Raw genomic sequence first — 20868 nt, 5'->3', positions numbered from 1 at the left:
CATGGGGCTGCGGCAGGAATCGAAGGGCTTGCTTGAAGAATTCCTGTCCAGGAGGCCCTGCATGACTGGTCCATTGATTGACCGAATACAACATACCAAGCGCGATTTTTATGAGTGTCTGACACGCACTTAAACGTTCCTCTCGACTCTTGGCTTGGAATGCAGCATCGGTGACGCGATCAAAGGTGTCGATGAACTCTGCACGAGACAGTACGGGGAACAGGCCTCCGATAAATCTTGCATAGGATTCGAAGAATCTAATTGCTGCCCTCCGAGGTGGCGGTTCGGGCAAGGCCAAAGGTTCGATCTCGAACCACCCATCGCTTTCCCATTGAGGCTTTTGTAGTGTAGGCTCCGGTACTCCTAATGCTTTTTGCAGCTGGGATGTCATCTGGCGAGGACAATTCGTACTACTTGTATCAATCGGATTCAGCAACGTGCTCGCTTTATGAGAATCGGCAGCCAGAAATGGACCTTCTAAGTTGCCCAGAGCTAGCCATGTCGACTCGTCAGGGCACGACTGGTCCGCGGTCAATGGCGTCGACGCCAATTGTCGGGCCACGGTGACTGCCGCACCGGATAATTCGCTATTGTCGTCATTCAGGCCTTGCCACCCTGGAGACCGGGACGTTAACGTGTCGGGTAAGCTGATGCTGTACTTCCTCTGTCTTGCCGTTCGAGTGTAGTTGCAAGGCAGCCTTTTCGCCCGGTAGTATTGGCAAGGAACCGATGGCCAGCCGACGCATCGGGTCTTTCTGGCCTTGCATCAATCACATGCATTACCGGTCCGATCCTTGGCTGCTTGACTGCGATCCCGTGTTCCAAGCATTTTGCAAGTCCGCTTTAGAACCCTGTTTTCGTTACGAAGAGCCCCAGTTGATGGTTTTACAAAGAATGTGAAGAATGATGTCCCAAGTCGTCCTTGAGCTCGCGCAAGAGAATGGGACACAGATGTTCCTTTGAGTAGCGGCTAGGACATATTAGTCACTGTCCACTAGGAAGAATGATTTTCATTACGACCGTAGGCCGACGACCTCGTCATCGCTTGGCAGAAGTTTGGTTCAGCTTGCTAAGGGTGCAGTGATTAAGCGGGTCTTAGGGCTCGCCGATGGTCTCTGGGCCCCGAAGAGCTGCAGCCTCGAAAGTGGAAGGCAAGGACGCGATTTTCCGGTCATCCTTCATAGTCTGATAGGCCACAGACCGAAACGCAAGAGAATTCTGGAAGTATTCTCCCATGTACGCCGACCACAGCCGAACAACATGCCGAGACCAGACGGCGGACAAGTGATGTGCAATCCTGATTGCCCTCATTCGTATTTCGTATGTTGAATGGTATCTTGTAGGATCTTTGAGATGGACAGCCTGCTGTCCCTCGATGAGAAGGCGATATAACACTCAGATCCACCCCAACTTTACATACAAGCTCTGGTCTTGTACCTATTCAACCCCTGAGTAAAACCACTACATGGAGCCCATCAAGGTTGGAATTATTGGATATGGAGGCTCGGCGGTCACATACCACTTGCCTTTCATCGCGCCAAATCCAGAACTAGACATTCATGCTTTCTTGCAACGGAGAGAGGCCCCCAAGGGATCGGGCGTCGCTCAGAGCGTGCATTGCACCATCGATTTCCCGGACTCCAAGCATTATAGGACATCAGAGGCTTTCTTCGCCGACGACAAGATCGAGCTAGTTGTTATCTGCACCAATGTCGACATGCATGCTGAGTTGACGGAGCGTGCTCTCCGGGCTGGAAAACACGGTACGCAGTTGCTGATCATCTGAGAAGAATAGATTAGCTGACTCGCTTCTAGTTGTTGTCGAGAAGCCGTTTACTATGTCCAGCAAAGAAGCAGACGATCTCATTGCCTTGTCGAAGCTAGCCGGGAAAATCTTGACGGTGTACCAGAACCGGCGGTAGGACTCTGATTTCCGAACAGTGAGAAACCTGGTGGAAAACGGGACACTCGGGGAGATCACCGAATTCGAAAGCCGCTATGATATGGACGACTTAAGAGCGCTGATTTGGGACAAGCCAGTGCCAGGCGACGGAATGCTATATGTATTGGGTGGTCATACTATAGACCAAGCACTGCAGCTATTCGGACTACCTGCTTCGGTCACGGCTTGGACTCGCTCTTTGAGAAAAGACTGCAAGGTCGACGATGCGTTCACTGTCACCTTGCAGTACGCTGGTGAGAAGAAGGACCTTGTCTGTACCCTCAAGACAACCGTTGTCAGCTGCGGCCCAGCGAATAAGCAATTGAGATTCCACGTTCGCGGAACGAAGGGAACGTTCATGAAGGTACGCATCCTCGCAGTGCAGGTTTACGGCGTCTTACCGCAGTATGTTGACTTCTGAGCAGATGGGAGGTGACTAGCAGATTGAGCATCTCATGGGTGGCCTGCGTCCCGGAACTGCGACATTTGGTGTAGAGCCTCGCGACTTTCATGGATTCTTGTCGACGAGAGTCATGAGCAAGTCAGTGCCCGAAAACGCGTCGACTAGCTTTGACAGGACATTTGAAAGTCTACCTGGGTCGTACTATGACTATTACGAGGACGTCGCTCGCGCGATTCGAGGTGAAAGAGATGTCGCGGTCAAGCCAGAAGAGTCCCGCAATGTTATCCGCGTCATTGAGTTGGCGAAGCAGTCTGCTGATAAAGGCATAACAATACCATGGAGCTGAAATAGATGAGCTTATGGCATCACTTCATGATCATCAATTGGTCTTGACCGCTAACACCGTGCACAGAGCCTGACGACGGACGCGTGACACTGTTGTCCGACCACGCTTGCACTGCATCTCTGTTCGCATCCTTCCGAAGAGACAAGATGCACCAGTGTGCACCAGCCACGTCTAGATTACCTGAAACAACAACGCTTCCAGCTGCCACGTGCTCCAAGACTCAAGCTTCATCGAGAAGCATGAGCTTGTCGACGGCCAAAGGCTTGGTGCTAAAGTCCTCTAGTGTAGCCACATTTCTATTTAATGTGCTTTCAAACCACTGTCCTAGCGCAAACTATATATATAGTCGCATTTCTGCGGGCGCAATACCCTAAGTCGGAGATTTGGGTCCCGTTTAGTGAAAATCCGGACAAACTTGCTGCTTTGAACTTTGCGGCTGGGAGGCGTTTTGGTGGACGGGACAGACAGGATGGCTGAGCTTCAAACGGTGAGCGTAAGCCAACAACGGGCAGAGGCAGATAGGTTCTCGACTCGGGGGACAGCTGTGTTCTAGCGGTAGGGAACAATTGTATAAAGAGTGAGGCCACCAAGACATCTGAGAAACATCATCAACACATCGCCTCGCAACAACAACAAGACTCCAAACAACCCTTTTACGAATTTCCTTCTGTTTTTCCTTTGTATTTCCTTGGTCCTATCTGCAATTTTTGCTAGTGAATACCATCGCTTACAAAATGGGCTACACAACTATCGCCAGCACCGTCGCTCTCCTGCCAGCAGTCATCGCAGCCCAACGCGTCCATGTCATTCACGTTGGAGGTGCCGATCTTGTCTACAACCCAAACGCAATCTTCGCTCAGCCTGGCGACCTCGTCTCGTTCAATTTCCTCCAGAAGAACCATACTGTCGTCGAATCGTCTTTCAACAACCCTTGCGTTCCCCTCCACGATGGCATCTTCGCAGGCTTTCACGTTGGTGGCGTAAGTAGGGAATAAGACCGGATTTGTACACGCATACTGACAACTGATCATCCAGTCTGGATCGTTCACCGTCGAGATCAAAGACACCAAGCCCCACTGGCTGTACTGTGCCCAAGCCAAGCACTGCCGTAAGTACACTCAGATGCTGCTCTGTCACATGTCAGTCATGTTTACTAATGTTGCTTGGACCAACAGAAGCTGGAATGGTGGCTGTAATCAACCCACCTGCTGATCCAAGCAAGACTCAATGCACCTTCGCCCAGCTCGCGGCCAAGGCCCCTGCAAACGTCCCAGGCAAGACTATCCAGGGCGGTACCTTTACTCCTAACGACCCAGTTCCTGCCGCCTGTTCCAACTCTACATCGACGTCGAACCTGACATCAACCTCGACCACCCTGTCAAACTCTCTGTCAACCTCGGCCTCCCTGTCGTCTTCTACCTCCACTACCTCATCGTCTTCGAGCTCCCAGTCGATCACTGCCGGTACCTCAGGCGACAGCGTTATCCTCGCATTGAAGGATGAGAACACCGCTGCAGGCGCATCAGCTTCCGATTCTGACTTCACATTACAAGTCACTGTGCCGTTGGACAACAAGCCTTTCACGAGCAACCCCGGTCAACCTCACTACGTTATCTCTCGTCGTTGCCAACGGTGCTACAGATATCAGCAAGATCGGATGCTCCGCTACCGTGGGTGGCAAGGTCGTAGGACTGGCAACTGCCAACTCTGACGCCGACATCTCAAACCATGGCGCGCCAGTTCTCGTCACTGCTGTCGAATGTGGTGTACTTTCTGGCTCAGGATCCTCAAGTGTCTCTGTCGCTTCTGCTACCACGACTGGCTCTGTCGTGACCTCAACCCCTGTTGCTACTACGCTGATCACCCTCACCAAGACCGCGGACTGCACTTCGACCGCCTCAGCTGCTACTTCGACGGGCTCTGTGGGTTCTGTGTCCGCTGCCCCTGGTGCCACAGTTCGGCTCGCATTCTCAAATACCCCTGACGATACCACAAGACAGCAGGAGATTCCTCTCACTGGAAGCCCCATCTCGATCAACCAGGTCCTTTCCACCATCTCGTTTGTCTCGTCCTCGGTGCCAAACGTCATCTGCGAGGTCTCTGGTCAGTGGGGCGCGTCCTTGGGCGATGTTACCAGTGCTGCACCACTGAATGTCGAGAAGGACGGAAAGCCAACTTGGGTGACAACGGTGGAGTGTGGTACACAGATCCAGTCCAACGACAAGTAAGCTCGGGCTGTTCGTGAAGTGGATGTTTTGGGACGAGCGACGCGCGGGTAGGAGTTTGTTCATGTGTGGCAGTGTCTTTATCGTAGTGATTGTACATGCTGGATTTTAGATCCATATTACGCTCCTTATAGACCAGTGTACACAAAATTGCCCAAATCCCATTGTCGAAAACGTTCCCTTTGCAGTGTTTCTTAGCCAATCAAGTCTTCTCTCATCTTTGGTGGATTTTACTAATACGTTGAGTTTCCCACGGCAACTCTCCCGCCATCCAACAAGTGAACACATCCATCCACGTATGCCCCTGCTGCACTGCAAAGAAACAGTACCATGCCTGCGATGTCGTCTTCCTTTCCGGTCCGCTCCAAGGGAACATCCGTCCCAGACACATTTCCTTCAATTGTAGGATCCTTACCGTTGCCCCATCGACCTTCTGTCATCTCCGAGACGAAGAAGCCAGGCGCGATCACATTGCAGCGGATCTTATATGGTGCAAGTGTAGTAGCCAGTTCTTTTGCCATGTGAATACTGGCAGCTTTTGGATGTTACGTACGCAAATCCGAGATATGGAGCGCGATTAAACGCAGAGATGGACGAGGTGACAATGATTTGAGCCCGAGGTGCAAAAGGGGGCCGCGTTTGGTTCGCTGCTTCCAGTAGGGGGAGGAAAGCGATAGCTGAGAAAAATGCGCCTGTGACATTGACATGGAATGTCGACGTGAACTCAGCCATGTCGATCGCCCCAACGCACTGCTGAAGCTCGGCGAGCGAAGGTTGCTGTCCGTCTGCATAAAGCTTGTCGAAGCCGCCGTTAGGACCAGTCACTCCAGAATTGGCTATTAGTACATCCACCAAGCCCTCTTGTTGAGTGATGTGCTCTCTCGCCTGGATCAGAGATTCCTTGGAGCCGACATCGGCTACCACGGGTCGAATGCTGCCGTTCTTTGCTTTCTGCGCAGTCTCTTCCAGGACTTCAAGACGTCGACCCAAAATGTACACCGACTTGGCTCCATTGGCCTGGAGACCCGTTAGTGAAAGTTTTGAATCGCAGCAAATGACTTGCATCAAGAGTAAGCGCCATCGACGCCCCAATGCCTGTTCCTCCGCCAGTGATGACAGCCACCTTCCCGCGGACACTGAACAGTGCTGCACTCGATAAGTCTCTTGACTGAAATGGCGACATCTTTACAAAGGATTGTTTACCGAGAAGGAAGCTGACAGGATTGTTGGCTTTATATCACCAACAGGCTCACAGCCTTGCCTCAAGGAATTTGAGTTCGGCTCAACGACTGAGTTCAGCCGAACCTAGATCATCTATGCGGCTCTCGGGCTCACGCTCTGCACCGACATGACGAAGTAGTTTGAATCGGAGTCGGAAGTGACCTATGTTTCGTTTGGAGTGACATTGTGCCAAACGCACAAAAGGAGCCAACATGAAGCATGACGGCTGCTTGAGCTTTTGAACATCACATCCTGGCTGCGTGCAAATCATCTCAAAATGGCGCTCACGAAGATTCCCACAGCAATCGCGACTGGAGCTGCATCTGGTATTGGACTCGCATTGACCAAGAGACTCCACCAAGCTGGCTACAAGGTTTACATGGCCGATATCTCACCACAAGGCTCCACCGTAGCCTCATCAGTCGCCGCACTCAGCAGGCAGGCAGCTACCCGCACCCTCATTCATCCATACCGATGTGTCGTCATGGGAGTCTCAAGCAGCTCTGTTCAAGCAAGTATTCGCCGACAGCGGTCGAATCGATGTTCACGCAGCGAATGCAGGGATATCCGATAGCGACGACATGTACTCGACAGTGTCCACTTCGGAACCAAGCAAGCCAAATCTCAAGACCCTCGATGTCGACTTCAACGGCGTACTTTATGGACTCCGTCTTTTCGTCCACTATGCACGCAAGCAGAAAGCCGAATCAGCACCGGAGAATGAGACTCCACAAAAGAAGTTCATCGTCACATCGCCACAAATGGGCATCTACCGATTCACAACGAACCCAATCTATAGCGCGGCAAAGTACGCATTAGTTGGGCTGGTGAGAAGCCTTGGCCCCACGTTTCTGATATCAGACAATATCGCCGTCAACGCCATCCTGCCAGCTTTCATAGACACAGGCCTTGGTCCTCCGGGGCTGATTGAGAAAGTTCGAGCATCGGGCAATAGCACATCGATGGAGACTATGATGCGAGCGTACCAATACTTGCTTGAGGAGGACACACACCGTGGCAAGATCGTGGAGGCAAGCGGCGAGAATCTGTATTGGAGAGAGCACCCTTCATTCCAAGATGGCATAGCGAAATGGCTCGTGGAACATCCTGAAGGAGTCTGGAAAGAGGCGTACGAGCAGAAGAAGGCGAGCATGGCTGCAGCGTGAATTCACTCCTATATCATTGAAATAGATCTGTATAAGATTGTGGTTCGGCACCTCCTACAGCCAAGTTGCTGGCGGGATTTTTACAACTGCAACTCTGATGAACTGATATTGTAGCTTCCTCCCTCTCTTGCTGGCCACAGCTCTCCGCCAGCCTGACGTTCCTGCTCAAGATGCTCGCGAAGAGCATCTTTCACCATCTTCCGAAAAGCAATCACGCCCTCCTCGCGAAATGGATGCAACGGACCAGTGTCAAATATACCACTCTGGAGACTCTTCTGTACCCCGGTGCAGAGCTCAATGGCCTCCTGCATAAGCCTCTTATAGTACGCCAATGGGTAGGGCAGACGATCAAGAAAGTTGCCACAGCTATGGGATCGGACAATCCCCGTAATGTCTTGCGATTTCTACAAGCTTGGTGGACAGTAGAGACTAAGGTGAACCAGAACCACGCAGCCTGGCTCGCTTTCGCGAGAGAATATGTGTCAGACGGAGACGCGTGTTTGATCTGGTGATTTGCTTATCTGTGGCAGTTTGGCAAGGCATCGCAGTCGTGGAGTCTCCTTGCTTCCTGCAGCACGCGCCGGGACAAGATAGTGATCCCACAAATATTCACGACACTTTAGCGAAGACAGCACATGAGATAGGTCACAACGCGGAAAGGAGCCATGTGTCGTGCATCTGAAGAGGGCAGCCCATGGACTCCTGCAAGCCCATGTAGGGCTGCGTCGAGATTCCGCGTGCCCTAGACCAGCGCTGCACAGCTATATTAGAATTCAAGACTGCTGTAGTAATCGCAAACCGCACTGTGCGGAATTCCTGCCGGTTGTCATGACCTTTGCGCCCATTGAGTGCTTCAACCAGCAATGAGTCGGACCTAAAGATATGTTGGCTTACACAGATAAGTAGGGTTGTGGCGTTGCTGGACGGTTGCTTTGCTACGCAGCCTTGGCAAGCATCGCTAGGGGCTCGCACAAATACCAGGCTTGAGCTGGTGACAAACCTCTCATCAACGGGTTCTCACTTCCTCGAGCTCCAACAATGCCACCAAAACTCACTCTCTACCGCCGCAACGGCTCCTGCTCCATGGTCTCCCACATCCTCCTCACCGAGCTCGCCATTCCCTTCACCTCCATTCAGATGGCGCCAGGACCACATGGATACGAAGCAGCAGACAAGAGCTTCACGCACGCCGAGTACGTCCGTGACATGCATCCGAGTGGATACGTGCCAGCGCTCTCAGTGGACGGTGAGGTCATAACGGAGAATCCAGCTATTCTGAGATACATCGCCAACTTGGCACCTGATAGGAAGCTGCTGGGAGCAACGGCTATGCAGAACGCCAAGGTGGATGAGTGGTTGAATTGGTTGAGTGGATCGTTGCATGGGAATGGGTTTGGAGCTTATTGGAGGCCGGCGAGGTTTTCTGCGGATGAGGGGGCACATATAAGTATTCAGGCGAAGGGATTTCAGAATGTCTTGTCCTGCTTCGACCGGATCGATCAGAGGGTGGACGGCGAGCATGCGGTTGGCGAAGAGTTGACTGTCGTCGATGTGTATCTGCATACATTCTATCGATGGGGCCATATGATCGGCGTTGACATGGGACAGTATCCGAGGTACGGTGGAGTTGCTCGTAAAGTCGAAAAGCTGGAGAGCGTCAAAAGAATCATGGCCGAGGAAGGTGAAAAATTGCTCTTCTCGGATGAGACCTGAATATAGGAAAATCGTCTTCAGAGGGTAGTCTTGAGTATGATTGTCTCGACTCAACCCTCCATCCGTTGGTCTGAGTCATCCCATCGTTGCTGGATGGCACACCTTCCAAAGTGAGCACTTTGAACGAAGGAGCCGTATTCTCCGAGTCTTACATCCGAAGGCTTCAAGCCACTGCTACGGACGTATCATCCGTATAAAGAAGTGCAGTGCCACTCGCGACAACATCTGTCCGAATCGGTGCCGAACTCAGCCAGGGTCTGTAGATGATAATAGGAGTGTGGAATCGCACATGTAAGGTTTGAGAAAAGGACACCTCAGTGAAGATTCAGATCACTGAATTATCAAAACCACGCATTAACATCAACAAGATGGAATCGATCCGCCTTCCGTACAAGAACGATGATTTCGGCAATCCCATGTTCGCCAACGTCTACTGGTCCAGCAAAACTTCAGGATCAAGCCTGAGGCCGATAGGTGAGTTGAAAGACGAGCTTGAACTACTGTCAGCTGACCAAGACTCGTATAGCTCTGGTCTTTCATGCTGGTGGCTTCATGGCCGGAGACGCAGAGACCACACCCAAAGTCCAAAAAGAATACCTCGCAAATCGAGGCTTCCTAGTCGTGGTTCCCGAGTATCGACTGCTGCCACAAGTGACCGGAAAGCAAATCTACCAGGACGCAGAGGATTCGTACTCATGGGCGACAGAGATCATTCCAGCGGCCTTGAAAAGCGAGCATGGCGTGGAAATAGATCCCAAACGAGTTGTCGTGATGGGTCATTCATCCGGAGGAACTTTGGCTCTCCACATAGGATCGCTGCACATCGATGTCGTCAAGGCGGTGACAGCCTTTTGTCCAGCACTGTTCTTCGCCGATCCCAACAACACAGCACATTTTCCGACAAGTGTGCCTCCTTTTGATGGCATTCCTGACTGCACGCCCACGGAAGAGCAACGGGCTGCGATCAGTCCTCCCGGCAAACAGATCTCTGCGGCACCTTTCGTGTTCGGAAGAAAAGAAGGCGAAGCAATCCCTGTGAGGGTTCTCTGGCAAGCGAGTGTGTTCAAACGTGGGCAATGGACGCGCCATCTTTCTCCGGACGGTGACTTTGTGTCACTCGATCCTATGGCTCGTGTGGATGCGAAGTGGCCGCCGACTATGATCATTCATGGTGTGGATGATTTTGTGCCCGGGAGAGATGTCGAGATTGTGAAGAGGGCCGAGAAAGTGTTGAAAGATGCCGGTGTCAAGAGCGAAGTTAGGCTGGTTGACGATGCGGGCCATCTGTTCGACCACGTTGCAAGCGTCGGTACCACCGATCAAGGCAGTAAGTGGAAAGAGGCCGTCGCTGGACTGGACTGGCTATCGAGTCATGTTGGCTTGTAGAACGCAAGAAGCCCGCGGTCCGTCCTCGAGGGATTGCGAAGCGTTCGGTATGAAGAGTCCCATCTCTGACCAAATGTAATATGCAGTCTGTTGATTATTCCCCTCAAAACTTTCAAATGAAATCCGGCGAGCCCATCCCACTGACATGTCTCGCCCCAACAAGCCTCCACTCCCCATCTAAGACAGCAAAATATCCAACCCACATGGCACTCCTCGCAACTCCCTCCGGAACCCCCGAATGTTCACAACTGCACCAAACTTCCGCATCAGCCTTGGGCCGCTGTTTGACGAACCCAGCCTTCTGGTCGCGATAAACCGTCACAGCCGCGTCGATGAGTCGAGAACGCCATCCGGGGTTCTCTTCGGCGGATTGCCGCAGGACTTCGCACATGGCTGTGATGTCTAGGTCTTTGGTGTTCTCGTTGGCGACGTCTAAGCTCGGGGTGAGGTGTTCAAACATAGCATCGCTCGTGACCAGGAGGCGGAAGTTTGGGGCGAGAGTCTCCTGCCAGCGAGGTGAGTTGGGATCGAAGTCGCGGGCATTCAAGCCTTCGATGTAGCTGACGCAGATCTCTTTGAGGCGTTTGGCTGTTACTTGTGAGTCCGACGCATCCATACCTGGTGTTATTATGGGGAACATCTGGGGCTTCGTGAAGGGCAGAGGAGGTGGTGATTGATGTGAGGCGGAAGTTCAGCTGATCGAGAAAGTCAATCCTTCGTTTCCCACCTTGGTCATTGCTGGAGCCGGCCTTGGCCGCTTCATTTTGAAGCCGTAGTTCAACGACAAAAGAAAAAATACGGTGTCGCAGTAATGCGTCCACAAGAGGCCCAAACTCATGTCGTCTCGTCGTCTTGCTGCCTTCTGAGTCCTAGGACAGTCTCCACGAGAGCGTGATCTGGACTGTGGACATCACAATGGCGCCTGTATATCGAAGTCTGAGACTTGCGCAAAGTCTTGTATGGGGTGCTATACCTCCATATGTTCCACATGAGCAGCATGACATGAAAGTGGCGACTACTGAAGGTATAGCCAGAAGAGGCAGAAGTCTGGAACGAAGGTGGATCAACGGCTGCATCCACGCCAAGCCAATGTCCAGACCCTGTCACGTGGCTCTTCCAGCCATTCCCAAAAAGGTCTTCCGGCGAAAGCAGGCAAGTAGGCCGACCCTTCACCACTCCACCCCGTCTGCCCTCTCCATCAACATGGCGGTGCCATCGTCTCATCCAAGCCATGCCTTTATGCAACATTATACGCAATGCGAAGCCCGGCTAGCCCCTTCAAACACAATGCCGCAAGCCGTGGTCTGGGCGCCCAATTGCCGAAGAAGGGCCATTCTCCAGCCCCCCCGCGATTTTCCCCCAACTTGACATGAATCAGTGGACATGGCGCGAAAATTATATATTGGGCTCGTCTTGGCCACACATGGCACTGCAGGCTACGTCTGTACGCGAACGCTTTGACGGGCCGGTACTCCGTTCGCAGGTCCTTCGTTGACCTTGGGGATTGTTGCATAAGATCGAGGCATATGCTCTGTGCTACTGCTGCTGGACAACGTTTCACAAAAGAAATACATTTCCACGTCTCGGAGACTGCATCGATTGTTTGGACAACGAGCTCAGCATGGGAATCAAGGGGATCAAGAAGGCGCAACCGAAAGGGCTCGATGATGGCCTCCTGGCAGTGCTGCCCACGGATTCGAAGCCATGGTATACCAAGCGACACCTGATCGTCTTGAATTTGTCCATATTGTCCTTGGTCATGTTCTGTAAGAACCACAGTGAATCAGTTCACACTTCTTGGCTTACATCCTTCAGCTTCCGCAAATGGCTACGACGGCAGGTGAGGGACTACCCACCTAGGCTTCAAATATAACAGAACTGACAAGTCTATCCAGCTTGATGAACGGCCTCCAAGCTCTCGATCAATGGCAGGAGTTCATGGACCACCCAACTGGTGCTTGGCTGGGCTTTATGAACGCCATATACTGGGTCGGCAACGGCGTCAACTACCCCATCTCAGCCTGGATCTCCAACAAGTATGGTCGCAAACCTGGTGTGTACGTCGGCTACTTCTTCCTGGTCCTCGGCGTCGCCCTAACCGCCGGTGATCACGACTACTACTTCGTCCTGCAGCGATTCTTCATAGGCTGTGCCTCAGCCTGGTTCTCTGGAACCGTCGCACTATTGATCAACGAAATAGCATACCCGACACACAGAGGCATCGCAAACGCCCTCTACAACTGTGGATGGTACGTGGGCGGCACAATCGGCGCCTTCGTCACCTTCGGCACAAGAAACTACCAAAGCGACTGGAGCTGGCGAATCCCCACTATCCTGCAAATCCTCCTCCCACTCGTAAGCCTCCCAGGCTTCATGCTGACCCCGGAAAGCCCCCGCTGGCTCATCAGCGTCGACCGCTCCGAAGAAGCCCGCCAAGTCCTCGAGCGAATCTGCGGCCGCGAGAATCCAGAACTCGTCAACTACGAAATGTTTGAGATCACCGAGACCCTGCGCGCGGAGCAAGAAGCCACCAGCAGCGCCAGCTACATGGAAATGACACGCACCAAGGGCAATCGACACAGGCTCTTCATCTCCATCTCCATCGCCTTCTTCTCGCAGTGGGCCGGCCAGGGCGTGATCTCGTACTACCTCCCCATGGTCCTCGACGCAGTTGGCATCACCAGCACGCGCGACCAAACGCTCATCTCAGCGTGCATGCAAGTCTGGAACCTCATCTTCGCCGTAGCAGCAGCCCTATCCGTGGACGTCCTCGGACGTCGATTCCTCTTCCTCTCTTCCGCAGTTATAATGCTCGTCGGCTACGTGATCACCACCGCCCTATCAGGAACCTTCGAAAAGACCACGGATAGAGGCACCGGCTTAGCAGTCATCCCATTCATCTTCATCTTCTTCGCCGGCTACGACATCTCCCTGTAAGTCCCACACACCCCAAACCTAAACCCAACTAACGAACCACCCCTCCCAGAACCCCCCTCGTAACAGCCTACCCCTGCGAAATCTGGCCCTACCGCCTGCGCTCCCGGGGCGTAACCGTCATGGGCGTCAGCGTGGTCTTCTCCATCGTCTTCAACATCTTCGTCAACCCCATCGCCATGGAGGACATTGGGTGGAAGTACTACATCGTGTTCATCGGCATTATTATCGCATATGGGATTACCGCGTATTTCTGGTATCCGGAGACGAGGGGGCATACGCTGGAGCAGATTGCGAATATTTTCGATGGGGATGAGGCGGGGGTTCCTGATGCGGGGGAGACGGCGATGAGGTCGATGAGTGTGGGGAGTGGGAATGGCAAGGTTGGGGAGGTGGTGCATGAGGAGAAGGTTTGATGGTGTAAAAGAGGTAGCAAGGTTGAGGCGTCGGATGTAAGTCGATGTAACAATACCTCGTGCACTGAGGAATCAAGGAACCATATCTTTCCATCTATCCTACCTCTCCCAATACTCTCTCTATTTTTTCCCCTTATTCCTCTTCTCCGCCCTCTTCAAACCTCTCACGTCCTTCTTCATCCTCGGATCCACCATCTTATACTTACCCTTAACACCTCTCGGCCTCCCACTACCTTTATTCTGGCCACCAGCCTTGACAACCTTGACCGGCTGCTTCTTCTTCTTCGACCCCTTGGCAGCCTTGGCCATCATTTTCTGGATAGTCTGCGCCTTGTCGCGATCGGTGCTTTCGCCATCCTCCATCAAGCCCTCGGACTTCTTCTTCAGCTTCTCGAGACGACGGGCGGCGCGCATCGTCTTGCGGGCTTTGGCTTCGCGGACCTTCTTGATGGGGCGGGCGTTGAGGGCGCGGAGCTTCTCCTTGATGGCTGCAGCGGCTTCTTTGGAGATGCGGCGTTGGGCACGAGAGTGTTTGCCCTCGTCGTCGAGAAACCATTCGGGCAGGCCGTCCACGTCGCGATGTGAGAACTTGTTGAAGTTTTCGTCATCGAGTTGGTGCTTGGTGATTTTCCCAGTGGCCAGTTGATGCGCCAGAGTCATGGCTTCGGCGGTGATGATGTCGATATTGGGACGGCCTTCTCCGTCCCTCGAGTCTTTCTTCTGGGTGCCTTCTTCCCAGTCAGAATCCTCCTCTTCAGCTTCGACTTCCTCGGGCCCAGAATCAGCCTCCTCCTCATCTTCTTCAATAGACTCATACTCGCCATCATCATCAGCGGCTTCTTCAGCTTTGAGCTCGGGGGAGTCTACATCGATGCCACTATCCCGCTCTTTCTCCGCTTGAATCTTCTCTTCTTCCTCGTCTAGACCATCTATTCCGGCAAAGATGTCTTGCTGGAAGAAAGTCGCCGCTCGATTGCTGAGCTCTCCCTTCTTAGTCTTTGGTAGAAGATCAGTCGTGAACCCTTCTCCAGCCCCTGCATCACTGTCCACATCATCGTCATCGTCCTCGAGGAGATCCTCGTCGCTGCTGATGTCTGTATCCGCTTCGCCTTCGCGCTTGTCAAAGTCTTCGAACTCCTCATCTTCATTGTCCTTGGCTTGTAGACGAGCGCGTTTGGCCTTGGCTTTCGCATCTCGGTCCTCACGACGATCGTTGTACATTTCGTACATATTGTCCAGCTCTCTTTCAAGATCATCTCCATCTTCATCCTCATCTTCCTCGCTATCAACGGCTTCTTCCTGCGGCTTTTCTGGCGCTACCTGTGTGTGCATGCGGCCGTGTACGATCTGTCGTCGTATAGAGTCGTCTTTATCAACGTCTCTCAGATGGAAGGTGTCGTCCGGTCCGCCAGCATCGATACCGATTTCCGAAGGTGTGGTCATGCCCATCTGCATTCGAACAATCTCCTTCTGTTTCTTTTCGTTCTCCTTCCGCCTCTCCTTCCTCTTCACCTTATTTTGCATATCCTTCATCGCTCGAATCTCCTCTTGCATACGCATCTCGTCATCCATGGACTCCACCACGGCAACCTCTTCTCCTTGAGCGCCTTCTTCATCCTCAGTCTTCTCCGCCTTCTTGTGAGTGCCCTCCTTCTTCACTCTGAAGCCAAATCGTTCTCTTGCCTTCAATCTCCAACGCAGCAGAACTTTGAATTCTTTCCTTCCCAGCACCTTGAGATCCTCGCAATTCTGCCGTACCTCTTCAGTCGTCTCCGGAAGCTTGTCGAGCGCAGCAAGGGCAATATCGCCGTTTACTTCTTGCCTGAAATGCAGTCTGTTCAGACTACCAAGCATCGCGATCGGATCCTGCGTCTGGATGAACTCGCTCGCCGGTGCCTCGTGAAACTGTGTCCAGTCGCCCTCCTCATAACCTTCTCTCTTCCTCTTCTTCTTCTCTGGGTTGAAGACCTTGGCCTCGTTGTTCACTGCCGCAGCCTCCACCTCTGCGAAGGCATGCTGCGGGTCCAAGAACCTTGGATCCAAATGCTTCGGCGCCTTGTATCCTCTGCAAACGTAGAACGTCTCTGCTGAGACATTTCTGCTTGACGGCGGCTTGGTCTGTTCCACCTTTGCGAACAGTTGTTTGAAGATCCACTCTAACTTCGCACTATCCTTGCTCCTGAACACCTTCGTCACGAACACTCCGTTTGGCGCAAGGAACTCGGTCGCCAATTTCAAACTCGACAATACCAGCTCATTCTGTGAGAACGCATCCTGCACCCATGCAGTACCAACGTTTGGCGCACCATCGTGTATCACACAGTCTGCCTTCCACGTCTTGAGGTGTCCTCTGATCGTCGCGCGACATTTATCGGTCGTGATGTCGCCCTGGAAGGTGATCGCTTTGGGGATAGGCTTGATCGGGGCGAGATCGACTCCGACGATGAGCGACTTCTGCGGCATCGTCTCGGCGGCGACTTGAAGCCACGATCCGGGAGCGGCGCAAAGATCGATGAGACATTTCGCGTTCTGGAGGAAGGAAAACTTTTTGTTCAACTGGATGAGTTTGAAGGCGGCACGAGCACGGTAGCCCTTCTCTTTGGCGAGGTAGTAGTATTTGTCCAAGCGCGCTTTGGCGTGCTATGTGAGGGTCAGTTACGAAGTCGCCTGGAAGTATCAGATATGTCACTGACCTTTTTCTGGATCGCCATGGCGCCTTATCGAAGTTGCAGACGACGATGAGGTGAAGTTGGAGTCTCGTCTGAAAATTGAAGCCGAAATCTTGGCTGCCGCGGAGCCGAGTCCGCTCTTGGACCCACTTCACCTTTAAACTCCCAGCCTCTTTTTTTCAACATCATCACCGCCATTGCATTAATCGAGATACTTGCACTGTGTTTCCAGGGCCATATTCAAGCATGCACAAGCTGCCGGCCAGCAACTCATCATTTCATAGCCGTAGTTCCTTCAGCCGAAGGAAACGCCTTTAGCCATTTTGTCCGCGAGTTCGGCGGTGTCATGGTCAACATTGACTAGACAGCGGAACCAAGATCAACACCAGCAGCTGCAGTCGGACTCCTCTCAAATCGTCCGTTCACAGAGTAGCAAGTTCTTACGACTTGAAGTCAAACCGCTTCTACTCGCTCCTCCCAAGCAGGCTGACTCAAGCAATTGCATTCTAAGAACATAGGGCAAAGTCAGAACACAACCGCATGGCTTTTGGGTTCTCATAGCAGAAAGTCGCAAAATGCCCCTTGGAATCACGACTAACTTCCTAATCCGATCCTCTTGTCCGACCTGGTATGTGAATGGTCCGTCGGTTGAAAAGCGGGGCTATCTGTGAATGCCTCGCCCTCAGGCTCCGCAGCTCCGCTTACCCACTCTGCCGTAGACCCTCTCTCGGCCAAGATGAGTATTTATCACGCTTTCTGCCAGACCACATTGTATCTTTACCTCTCCCTCTCCCAATACAACAACCATAATGTCAACACCACCATCTACCCACCCCACCGGGCCGCTAAATCTCCTCCGCCCCCTCCTCCTCATAAGCTACTCCGCCTTCTACGCCATCCCAACCATAATCAACCTCCTCATCACATTCAACCTCAACCCCTTCTTCAGCTTCGAAGCCTTCAAAGACGAATGGTTCGCCCGCTTCTGGGCCTTCTTCGGGCCCAAATCCCGCGAGAACGCAGAACCCAAAGTCATGCCTTTGCTCCAAAACAACGCCCGCGGCGTTTGCCTCGACATTGGCCCTGGATCCGGGCAGTGGCTGTACATGTTCGCCAAGGCCAAAAACCCGGATATCACGAAGATCTATGGCGTGGAGCCGAATTTTGCGCTGCATGGCGCGCTGAGGGAGAATGCCGAGAAGGCCGGGTTGGGAGGGGTTTATGAGGTTATTGGGTGTGGCGCGGAGGAGTTGAGTACCAAAGGGGGTGTGCAGCCTGGGACGATTGATACGATTGTGACGGTGCAGTGTCTTTGTAGTATTCCGACGCCACAGAAGATCATTAAGGAATTGTATCCGTTGTTGAAGCCGGGTGGCCGGTGGTTGGTCTATGAGCATGTCAAGACGAAGTATCAGGGTGATTTTGTGGATTATTGGCAGAGTAAGTGGCTATCTAGGTGCACTTTGTGCTTGGCTAAAGTGTGCTTGCAGAGATCATCGACTACGTCTGGCCGCATTTCTTCAATGGCTGCAACGTGACAAGGCCCTCTGATGAGTGGCTTCTCCAAGCAGGGGAGTGGGAAGAGGTGAATCTGCGTCCGGGAGATGGCGAAGGGCCTTACGATACCCTGCCGCACATCATCGGCACACTCACGAAGAAACAATTCGAACCCCTGCAGCAGTGATCGAACGGGTATCCCAACCCCAAATGGACGGCGTGGCAATTTCGACGAGTTTAGCACGGCGTGGAAGTGACTTTCATAAAAAGCTGTTTGGTGAGAGTTTGGCAAGGCTGTGTTCATCAAGGTGGTACTTGCAAAAGCTACGGCTAACGCTCTGTACTACAAATCAAAAGCTTCCAATGTAATCCTTTTTGCCTTTTCTGGTCTGCCTCTTGGATGCCGCTGGCGCCGATGATGAGGCGACTGTCTCGGATTCGGTCGCTTTTCTTGTCCTACGGCGCTTTGGCGGCTTTTCGATGGAGTCCTGGTCAGCCTCTTCTTCCTCTTCTTCTGGCCCACCCTCTGCATTTGGCCCCGGCTCCACGTCTGTGTTTGGCTCTTCTTCTGCATCTGGCTGATCTCCTGTCTGTGTTTCCTGCTGCTGTTCTGGTCGTCCCTCCGCATGAGATGTTGGCCCCCTCGAGCCCCGCGGACTGTTTGCCGGACTATTCGACGGATTGTCAAACGCAACTGTCTGCAGTCTCTCTGCTGTCCGCAACAAAGTCTCCGAGCGGTTATTCGCTCGCGTCCATGGGCCGCGTCCACCAAACAATTCTCTCTGATCTCGTTGTTGCTCCGGATCTAAAACAGCTCTAACCGCTCTCGCTAGGGGAGGTACCACGAACTCGTAATCATCATTTTTGAATTCTAGCCAATCATCCGCAGTGTCCTCGGCATCCATGTTGAGGAACTTCAGCCAGGACGCCGCAGCTGACCTGCGGACGATATGCCCTGCCAATCCCAGCGTCTGCTTTCCGCTGGGCTTACGGAAAACCGTGTGAATGGTTCCCGAGGGCATGTAAACAGCATCTCCCGGCCGAAGGACTTTGTAGATCGATGTGCCTTCGAGGTGATATCCAGCGTCTTCGTCGTTCACAAGTTGATTCCTCATCTCGTCGTCTGTGGGGTGACTTCTCCAGATAAGCCCAATTTGCCCTTCGTGGCACGAGATCCAGGTGCCCATTGACCATGTGTCAAAGTGACTAGTGGTAATAGCGCCAGGCTCCGCTAGCATCACCGTGCCCTGCCAGAAGCCGCTGTTCTCCTTCAACTTGTGAAACTCCCTGTGCGTGAGCTTGTGCGTCTCATTGGAGCACCCCAGACGATTTGGTAACGCAGCAGGACAGACCTCTGGACAGATCTCGGCCGTGTCATCGAGTGCTCGCCGCAAGACATCTTGCAGAAAGTTGCAGTTGAGAGACTGCATGAAGTGAGGTACGCAATGCTGAGGTCTTGGGTTCGGCATGTCGGGCAAGTTCCAAGGGTGAAGTCTCTCAGCTTCTCTTTCCAGGAAGCGCTGCCGCACAAGCGCAATTGTGACCATCTCTCGCTCTCTGCCGTTGCCTTCTAGTTCGAGGCTGTCGACGAGGGTTGTTGACTCGTTTGCATCGAGATACCAGGTGCGCAGGACCTGCTCGATGGGCCGCGCCATGCTGCCTGTGAAGAGACCTTCCCTAGCGCCGTTAGGCACCAAGACTGGCGCTTCGACATCCACGTTGCTCTCCAGAAGACGCTTCGCTTCCGCGGCATCGAGAATGTAGCAGTCAGGTCTGCCGGGGTCCTCTTCGGGGAGAATGTTGGCAAAGTGTTGTATGCGATCGTCGATAGGCTGCCTCACTTGTCTAAGAATGGGAAGGACGTTCCGGATGTGAGCTTGTCTGCGAGTGCCGTTGTTGGGGTTCAGGTTCTGCAACTCTTCAATACAGTCGCGCAGGAACTTCTCGTCGGGGTTGCGAGGAGGCCCTCTTGAAGGACGCTGCGCTTTATCATCGGGATCATCATCACCTCCGCCGCCGCCATCGTCTGGTGGAGTCTCGCCACTGTTCTGGTTTCTCCGAGAAGGTCCAGTCTTCCGAGGTTTCTTGCTTGGTCTCGATGACTCGGTCGCGTCCGTTCTTGTGGGAGCTTTCCTCTTTTTCCGTCCTGTTGCACCTTTCTTCCCGCCTGCATCTGCCGGTGTGTCATTGGACTGTCGTTCGGCCTCTTCATCACTCTCTTCGTCATCATAGTCATCTGGGACCTCAGGCTCCCATGCACCCATCCACCTATGGTCGGTCAGCGGGACGAACTTTTCAATATCATAATACAAAGGGACTTGAACGTACTTGGCGTTACCTTTACCACTCAATCCATTCTGTTTGGCCTCCCTCTCTCTTCTTTTCCTGGTTGCTCCGGGGTTCTGAATAAGCTGGGAGCTCAATTCTCTGCCGAGCCTGCTCTCCTTGTCGAGTCCTTCGATAGCTGCGGGACCACTGCCTCGAATTCGATTGCTCTGGCGCGTAGTGGAACGTCCGCCAGTGACAGTAATGCTTCCTGAGGCAAGGGCAGTTGTGTTCGTGGCACCGGCGCCAGACGCAGCAGTCTTGCGATTGGCGCTGGCTGTAGTCTCCGCTGCGACCGGCTCCCTCACGATCCTGCCGCCCTTCATCATCGGACGAGTAGTTTCCTTGGCCATGTTGCACGCGTGAATGGAACAAGTTCTAAGTTGCTAGCACAGTCTGTAAAGGTATAGAAAGAGTGCTTGAACAAAGACCGAACGTCCGCATTTGATCGGAGCTGACTTTTCTACGGCCATCTTCATTGTTTCGTCTCGACAATAGCAGTCATTAGCAGAATCGTGAGTGAATGAGACTCTTAGAGTGGGCCTATTATTGCAAGACAACATCATCAATGGACGCAAGACAATAGAGAGATGACACCCACCGGCACAGGAAAGTTTGCCGAATT

The 20868-nt window shown here is 52.9% G+C and overlaps 11 protein-coding genes across 11 annotated transcripts; 7 read left to right on the top strand and 4 right to left on the bottom strand.

Moving 5' to 3' along the window:
- Positions 1-1465: 1465 nt before the first annotated feature.
- On the top strand, positions 1466-2691 carry M409DRAFT_71015 (uncharacterized protein; the record flags this gene model as incomplete). Its single annotated transcript, XM_033819001.1, has 4 exons — positions 1466-1763; positions 1816-1903; positions 1946-2306; positions 2383-2691. The coding sequence occupies 4 exons, from the start codon at positions 1466-1468 to the stop codon at positions 2689-2691; spliced, it is 1056 nt and encodes a 351-aa protein (XP_033660346.1).
- Positions 2692-3458: 767 nt separating this feature from the next.
- M409DRAFT_31959 (uncharacterized protein) lies at positions 3459-3958 on the top strand (the record flags this gene model as incomplete). Its single annotated transcript, XM_033810244.1, has 3 exons — positions 3459-3662; positions 3727-3799; positions 3867-3958. Coding segments are annotated over 3 exons (369 nt in total), but the record flags the coding sequence as incomplete, so codon positions are not given.
- Positions 3959-5149: 1191 nt separating this feature from the next.
- Positions 5150-6099, bottom strand: M409DRAFT_71014 (uncharacterized protein; the record flags this gene model as incomplete). Its single annotated transcript, XM_033819000.1, has 3 exons — positions 5150-5398; positions 5466-5933; positions 5980-6099. The coding sequence occupies 3 exons, from the start codon at positions 6097-6099 to the stop codon at positions 5150-5152; spliced, it is 837 nt and encodes a 278-aa protein (XP_033660344.1).
- A 315-nt stretch (positions 6100-6414) lies between these two features.
- M409DRAFT_60801 (uncharacterized protein) lies at positions 6415-7303 on the top strand (the record flags this gene model as incomplete). The annotated part of the gene is made up of 2 exons (XM_033814580.1): positions 6415-6613; positions 6654-7303. The coding sequence occupies 2 exons, from the start codon at positions 6415-6417 to the stop codon at positions 7301-7303; spliced, it is 849 nt and encodes a 282-aa protein (XP_033660343.1).
- Positions 7304-8341: 1038 nt separating this feature from the next.
- Positions 8342-9016, top strand: M409DRAFT_30071 (uncharacterized protein; the record flags this gene model as incomplete). Its single annotated transcript, XM_033809748.1, has 1 exon — positions 8342-9016. One exon carries the CDS (start codon positions 8342-8344, stop codon positions 9014-9016), a length of 675 nt encoding a protein of 224 aa, XP_033660342.1.
- Positions 9017-9384: 368 nt separating this feature from the next.
- M409DRAFT_30070 (uncharacterized protein) lies at positions 9385-10402 on the top strand (the record flags this gene model as incomplete). Its single annotated transcript, XM_033809747.1, has 2 exons — positions 9385-9490; positions 9543-10402. 2 exons carry the CDS (start codon positions 9385-9387, stop codon positions 10400-10402), a joined length of 966 nt encoding a protein of 321 aa, XP_033660341.1.
- Positions 10403-10514: 112 nt separating this feature from the next.
- M409DRAFT_30069 (uncharacterized protein) lies at positions 10515-11042 on the bottom strand (the record flags this gene model as incomplete). The annotated part of the gene is made up of 1 exon (XM_033809746.1): positions 10515-11042. One exon carries the CDS (start codon positions 11040-11042, stop codon positions 10515-10517), a length of 528 nt encoding a protein of 175 aa, XP_033660340.1.
- A 981-nt stretch (positions 11043-12023) lies between these two features.
- M409DRAFT_60798 (uncharacterized protein) lies at positions 12024-13752 on the top strand (the record flags this gene model as incomplete). Its single annotated transcript, XM_033814579.1, has 4 exons — positions 12024-12168; positions 12218-12242; positions 12298-13335; positions 13389-13752. The coding sequence occupies 4 exons, from the start codon at positions 12024-12026 to the stop codon at positions 13750-13752; spliced, it is 1572 nt and encodes a 523-aa protein (XP_033660339.1).
- A 120-nt stretch (positions 13753-13872) lies between these two features.
- M409DRAFT_37935 (uncharacterized protein) lies at positions 13873-16392 on the bottom strand (the record flags this gene model as incomplete). Its single annotated transcript, XM_033810833.1, has 2 exons — positions 13873-14499; positions 14620-16392. Coding segments are annotated over 2 exons (2400 nt in total), but the record flags the coding sequence as incomplete, so codon positions are not given.
- An 838-nt stretch (positions 16393-17230) lies between these two features.
- On the top strand, positions 17231-18105 carry M409DRAFT_71008 (uncharacterized protein; the record flags this gene model as incomplete). Its single annotated transcript, XM_033818999.1, has 2 exons — positions 17231-17861; positions 17912-18105. 2 exons carry the CDS (start codon positions 17231-17233, stop codon positions 18103-18105), a joined length of 825 nt encoding a protein of 274 aa, XP_033660337.1.
- A 163-nt stretch (positions 18106-18268) lies between these two features.
- Positions 18269-20596, bottom strand: M409DRAFT_30065 (uncharacterized protein; the record flags this gene model as incomplete). The annotated part of the gene is made up of 2 exons (XM_033809745.1): positions 18269-20186; positions 20247-20596. 2 exons carry the CDS (start codon positions 20594-20596, stop codon positions 18269-18271), a joined length of 2268 nt encoding a protein of 755 aa, XP_033660336.1.
- Positions 20597-20868: the final 272 nt, after the last annotated feature.

This window comes from Zasmidium cellare (genome assembly GCF_010093935.1).
Source record: "Zasmidium cellare ATCC 36951 unplaced genomic scaffold M409scaffold_59, whole genome shotgun sequence".
Taxonomy (NCBI): Eukaryota; Fungi; Ascomycota; class Dothideomycetes; order Mycosphaerellales; family Mycosphaerellaceae; genus Zasmidium; species Zasmidium cellare.
Note: the sequence above shows the minus strand (reverse complement) of the source record. Positions and strands in the feature narration are given on the sequence as shown.